This window comes from Tenrec ecaudatus, chromosome 7 (genome assembly GCF_050624435.1).
Source record: "Tenrec ecaudatus isolate mTenEca1 chromosome 7, mTenEca1.hap1, whole genome shotgun sequence".
NCBI lineage: Eukaryota > Metazoa > Chordata > Mammalia > Afrosoricida > Tenrecidae > Tenrec > Tenrec ecaudatus.
In genome coordinates this window covers 37,578,086-37,583,955 of record NC_134536.1, presented here as the reverse complement: position 1 = coordinate 37,583,955, position 5,870 = coordinate 37,578,086, and the positions used below count along the sequence as shown (strand labels likewise).

The 5,870-nt window shown below is 47.1% G+C and overlaps 1 protein-coding gene across 1 annotated transcript; it reads right to left on the bottom strand.

Moving 5' to 3' along the window:
* Positions 1 to 1,243: 1,243 nt before the first annotated feature.
* Positions 1,244 to 4,455, bottom strand: LOC142453321 (CCN family member 2-like). Its single transcript, XM_075554531.1, has 5 exons — positions 4,159 to 4,455; positions 3,815 to 4,037; positions 3,346 to 3,597; positions 3,020 to 3,231; positions 1,244 to 2,621 (listed from the first exon to the last, which is right to left on the bottom strand). The coding sequence occupies exons 1-5, from the start codon at positions 4,210 to 4,212 to the stop codon at positions 2,325 to 2,327; spliced, it is 1,038 nt and encodes a 345-aa protein (XP_075410646.1). The 5' UTR covers positions 4,213 to 4,455; the 3' UTR covers positions 1,244 to 2,324.
* Between the last annotated feature and the right edge of the window lie 1,415 nt (positions 4,456 to 5,870).

The following is a 5,870-nucleotide window of genomic DNA, read 5'->3' as shown; positions in this document are numbered from 1 at the left end:
AATATGTTCATTTTGAGTTCTGGATAAAGGAAAAGAATTATGAAAATGGAAATGTTGGTTTTAATTTCAGACAAATTTCTATTAACGCTACTGAATGAAAGATTTGCTTATCTTTTTTTCCACTGATGCCATCATCATCTAATTGTGTTTGGCTATCTTGAAAACTGAAAAAGGAATTGTGCAAAATAAGACTGATTTGATGGTGACATTCCAATGCCTATTTCATTTTACATTTCTGATACTTAACAGCAAAGATTACAGAGCATGCAAAGGCTTCAAGGGCATAGACAATCGTTGTGATATGAATAGTTGGAAATAAAATGCCTATAGTGCCCAGAGATGTACTAAATACAAACAAAGCCTAAAAACTTACTCAAAACTCACTCCACTGAATTGATCCTGACTCCTGTGAGCCTATAAGACAGGGTAGAAGTACTCTGTGGGTTTCCAGAGACGTAAACCTCTTATGGAGCAGAAAGTCTCATTGCCCCCGAGGGCTGGTAGGTTTGAAGTGCTGGCTTTGCAGTTAGCAGCCCAGTGCCTAACCCATTATACCACCCACGCTCTGTAAGCATCAAATAAGGGTTAGTGGAGCCTAAAAGAATACGAGTATTGACTTTAAACCAGTGGTTCTCAACCTGTGGGTTGCAACCCCTTTGGGGGGGGGGGGTCACCTGATTCATAACTGTAGCAATTACAGCTATGAAGTAGCAGTGAAAATTACTTTACGGTTGGGGGTCACTACAACACGAGGAACTGTATGAAAGGGCCGCAGCATTAAGAAAGTTGAGAACCACTGCTTTAAACTATTTATAAAGTACTGTGAACATAAACTACATGACTGTGTCGCAAACCCTTGACCATTGCTTCAGTGTTAAATACGCTCCTGTAAAGAAATTCCTTTGAAATTACCAGTTTCTTAGTATATATATGAGAAAGACACTTTTTAAAAGAAAATTATTGGTAAATTGTTTTACCATACAAATAAAACCTTGCCACTTGAGCTCAAGAATACTCAAAAATGTTTAGAACAGCAATTCTCAATCCATGGGTCACGATCCCTTTGGGGGTTGAACGACCCTTTCATAGGGGTCACCAATTCATAACTGTAACAAACTCACAGTGATAAAGTAGCAACAAAAATAATTTTATGGTTGGGAGTCACCACAACAGGAGGAAATGTCTTAAAGGGTCAGGAAGGTTGAGAACCACTAGTTTAGAAGAATAAATGAGTAACAAGTGCTTTGTAGAAAAAATATATACTTTATTTTCAACTAGAAAGGTGCAAACATGTAATTTTTGGTCACACTCTCAATAAAGAAACTGTCCAGAAAACAGTCATAGTCAAAGTAGAAACAATTATTTCCCAGTGGAAAAACTGATCATCCATAAAACCATTCTTCTTCTTTCTGAATATAGACCACTTATTCATTAAAAGCGAGGCTAGCACATTTCCGATCAAAAGTCAGACTTCCGTGGACACTGCTGCCTCAACATTAGCAAACAACCTATCTGAAGGAAATGCCTCTCAACTGAACAAAGTTTCCATGTGAGTACTCATTTCAAGCTTTGATTTATCGGACAAACATCATGTCCTTCCTACGGTGGTCAGAAACAGAGGGTAATCATTTAGAATTCCGAGGCATAGACAAGAAAATCAAACACTTTACATTAACTTAGATAGCTGTACAAATTAATTTATACACAATATCTACAATAGAAAAATTTAAAAGTCTGGCTTGTTACAGGCAAACTAACTTGCCACAAGCTGTCCAGTCTAACAGACAGGATTCTGATTCCTGAACACTACCATTCAAATCAGAATGTCGAAGCTGAGTCTGCTGTTCTGCCTTCGAGAACATGACTCCGCCTCTTGATGGCCCGAGAACACACATCGTTATGACTGCTGGAGTCGCAGGCAGGTCATCGAGCTTGCTCAAATGTTCCTTCTCCATTTCCAACATAGCAAGCCCCTTACCACCTTAGGATAACAACCTTCCCGATGCTACGCGTTTCTCCTGGAGCCTCCTGCTGCTCCCTAAACCCCACCCTATAAATCACCATGATGTTGTGCGCTAATGAGGTGCCACTGTCAAGTTTTACTTTCTTCAAACCAGTGTCTGGAGTTGATAGATTATTTGTGTGAATGCCACAGAGCACAATGTTTTGATTCAGGTGGGAATTCATTTTCCCAATTAGAAAAATAGATTTAAATAAGTTGTGCTAACTGAAATCATGTTTACACACACACATACACACACACAATGAGATGTGAATCAGTTCAAGTTACAGTCTGATGAGATAATCTCTCTCACGCTCTGGCTTTAAGCCATGTCTCCATGCATCTTCCTGTAATACGGTGACTCGAAGATGTCATTGTCTCCAGGGCAGTTGTAATGGCAGGCGCAGGTCTTGATGAACATCATGTTCTTCTTCATGACCTCCCCATCAGAACACTTGAACTCCACAGGCAGGGTGGTGGTTCTGTGAGGTGTACAGCAGCGGCCATCAGTGCAGACTCCGCAGAACTTGACCTGGTAGGTTTTCACACTGGTGCAGCCAGAAAGCTCAAACTTGATAGTCTTCACAATTTTGGTGGTACGGATGCACCTTTTGCCCTTCTAAGAAAAACAAGGGAGTCGAGGGGGGAAAACAAAATCAATGACTTTACAAAAGGACTGGCCTTTTTGAACTCACTGTTATGAGCCACAGTCTTAACTTTGTCTGACTTTTGCTTATATTTTGAGGGGAGGAAGTTTGAGGCTTACTTGCAAGTGGTCTTAAAATAGACCTAGCCTATCTTAGGATGTCTCAAATTAACTAGTGCTGGAGAGGATTCTGTAGCAGGAAGCTGGTGGTTTCTGTTACACAATATCCCATACCCTTAAAATAACTCTATGTTAGATATTTGAGGGAAACAATGGGCCTCTAATAACAAGGCTGGTAAAGGACCCAAGCTTTGGTCTGATCCACTCACATTTCAGGAGAATTAGCAGATAGAAGCAGAACAGGAATATACCTTAATGTTCTGTTCCAGGGCAGCTTCACAAGGCCTGACCATGCAGAGGCGGCTCTGCTTTTCCAGCCTGCAGATGGCGTTGTCATTGGTAACCCGGGTGGAGATGCCCATCCCACAAGTCTTGGAACAGGCGCTCCACTCTGTGGTCTGGACCAGGCAGTTTCCTCGCATCATAGTTGGGTCTGGGCCAAATGTGTCTTCCAGTCGGTAAGCTATGGGACAAAACACACGAAATCTCGGTAAGAAGTCCAACGTTGGGACTGGGCCCCTGGGTTCACTGTTTCTGACAGGAGTACATCACACAGGGGAATCACGAGTCAACTCACCTGCAAGGGCAGAGCCAACTGCTGTGCGACCCTTGGGCTCATGGCAAGCCCACTCCTCGCAGCATTTCCCTGGCACTTTGACCAAATGCGGGAAGGGGCAGTCGGGGCCCGGAAGACGAACCGTTGGGGAGCACAGGGGCACGCAGCCCAGGCCTCCATTCAAGCAATGGCACGTTGATTTGCAGCCAACCACAAAGGTCTCTCCACTCTGGTACACCTTCCCTTCAAAGTAGCAGGCGGCCCCTTCTTTAGCTGAAGGAGAGGAAGGAGATGCAGGGGTTATGTCTGTCCAATTGGTCCGGGGAGCTGGAAGTCTAAGCGCGTCCGGGATGTGGATGGACTATGGGCAGCTAGTGTAATTTGAGATTTGATTTTCAGTTTGGAGTTTCGGGGCGTGAGGGGGGCGGGAACGCGAGCCAGGAGGTGGCTGGACACCAAGCAGCGCGGGGGTCGGGGCTTCAAGTCCTACCTGTGCACACGCCGACCTCGCGGTTCTTTTCGGAGCCAAAGTCACAGTAGAGGTCTTTGTGCGGGTCGCAGCGGTCCCGTTTGGTGCACAACTCGCCCAGTTGCTTGGCGCACACGCGGCAGCAGCCGCAGCCATCGGGCACCACGCTCACGCCCACCGGGCAGCTGGGCTCTTGCTCGGCGGCGGGACAGTTGCACTGCTCGAGGCAGTCCTGCCCGGTGGCCTGCGGGGAGAGGCGGCGGTCAGCGGGGCGCGCGGCTGGCCGGAGACGCGGGCCCGTCCCCTCCCGGGCTCAGCGTGCCCCCAGCAGCCGAGGCCGCGGCGGGCGGCAGTGGTGAGCTTACCCGGCTGCAGAGGGCGAGCAGCAGGAGCGCGGAGGCGAAGAGAGCGGAGCCCATGCCGGCGGCAGACGCGGTCAGGGCGCGGGGCGGCAGCGGGCGGCGGCACAGGCGCTCGGGGGAGGTCTGGCGGGTCGGCGGGCAGCGTCCTCTGGAGCTCGGCGCCGGGATGCTCTGGGCTGTCGGGCGCTGGCGGCTGCAGTGGGCGAGCGGCTGGCGTCGGGGCTGGAGGCGGTAGGTCGGTCGGTCGCCTGGGGATGGCGTGGCTCTGGCTGCCTCCTCTCAGCGGGAAGAGTTGTTGTGTGAGGCTGGGGCTGGCGGCCCGGCCTTTTATACACGCAGGGCTGCCCGGCTCGCCAATGAGCTGAATGGAGTCCCACACAAACAGGGACATTCCTTGCATTCCTCCGCACCTTCCTGCCCCATCAACTCACACCGGATTGATCCTGACCCCTTGACACTCCGCATTCCTCCAGTCTGAAAAAGCTGGCACACTCCAGCCTGAGGAGGGGAGGGTGGGGGGGTGTTGAGGGGGTGAGGGTGGGAGAGAAGCCTAGTATTGCCAGCACCAAATAGGACTTTTTTCCCCCGTTGCTTTCACACCATTCCTGATTTATATCCTTTCAAGAGAAGCTGGAAATTATTATTTTATATGACCCGCTTCTGTTTCTAATAGCTGCGCCTCTTCGACTCCCTAACAGAAACCCTCTTTAGGAGGTCGGTAGCTCGGGAGGCTGAAATAGCTGCGCTTCCTACAACGATCCAAAGAACTTCCTTTTTATTTTTTCCGTAATAATTTTAGTTTTAGAAAGTTCTATGGGTTTGAAACTCGCCAGAGGGCAGAAGAGGAGTTTGTTCTTCTCAATCATCTGAAGTCTCTGAGATGTCTACCTGTACAACTTGAAATCCATATTTGGCCCGTTGTCATTCAAGACACAGGTTTGGCTGCTCATTGCCAAATAAGAAAGAGAACAAACCCAAGGGTATTCCTCTAGATGCAGCTTCCTGGGGAGAATTCCAGGATCCTTGTTTTGTTATAGCTTTGAGAATATGTAGTCATTGTATTGTTGGAAGTAAGGGGAGGAAGAAGGAATAAGGGCCACCAATGGTTCCAGAAAAATGGGTCTATTGTTAATTGGAGCAATTAAAAGATTTTTAGTGTGCTATGAATTGAATTGTGTGTTTCACCCCCTAATATATGTTGTAAATACTAATGTCCATTCCCGTGGTTGTAGCCCCCTTTAGCAATAGGTTGTTTTTAGGGTGGGGCCTATCTTGAATCAATATTTTCTGGAATATATATGAGATGAAACAAACTAGAGGAAGAAGCAGAGACACGGGAAAAGAGAAGCCAAATCATAAGAGGATCACCCAGGCACAGGAGCACAAAGAAGTGAGGTCCTTCTTCAGAGCCAACCATGAAATCTTTCCCTAGAGCCAGCCAGCATTCTGAATTCTGACTTCTATTCTCTAATCTATGAGCCAATTGAATTCTGTTGGTTAATGCCGCTCACTTGTGGTATTTCTGTGACAGCAGTGCTCTAAAAAAAACAAAACAAAACAACCCTCAAACTCTAGAGTCTAGACAACTAAACCTGAAATTGTTTTTGGGAGTAGGGAGCTGCTTTAACAAAGTTGTGTAATGAGGCTATCATTTTAGAATTGGGCAGTGCATAGAAGCTGGAAGAGTTTAAGGGCCTAATAGTAAAAACCCAGAT

What these genes read in the sequence shown, in the direction of transcription:
- LOC142453321 (XM_075554531.1), bottom strand. Translation starts at nt 4,212, where the DNA reads ATGGGCTCCGCTCTCTTCGCCTCCGCGCTCCTGCTGCTCGCCCTCTGC. An exon ending in CGAGGTCGGCGTGTGCACAG is followed by an intron (nt 3,598 to 3,814) that starts GTAGGACTTGAA and finishes CCTCTCCTTCAG; the next exon opens with CTAAAGAAGGGGCCGCCTGC. An exon ending in AGTTGGCTCTGCCCTTGCAG is followed by an intron (nt 3,232 to 3,345) that starts GTGAGTTGACTC and finishes TTTGTCCCATAG; the next exon opens with CTTACCGACTGGAAGACACA.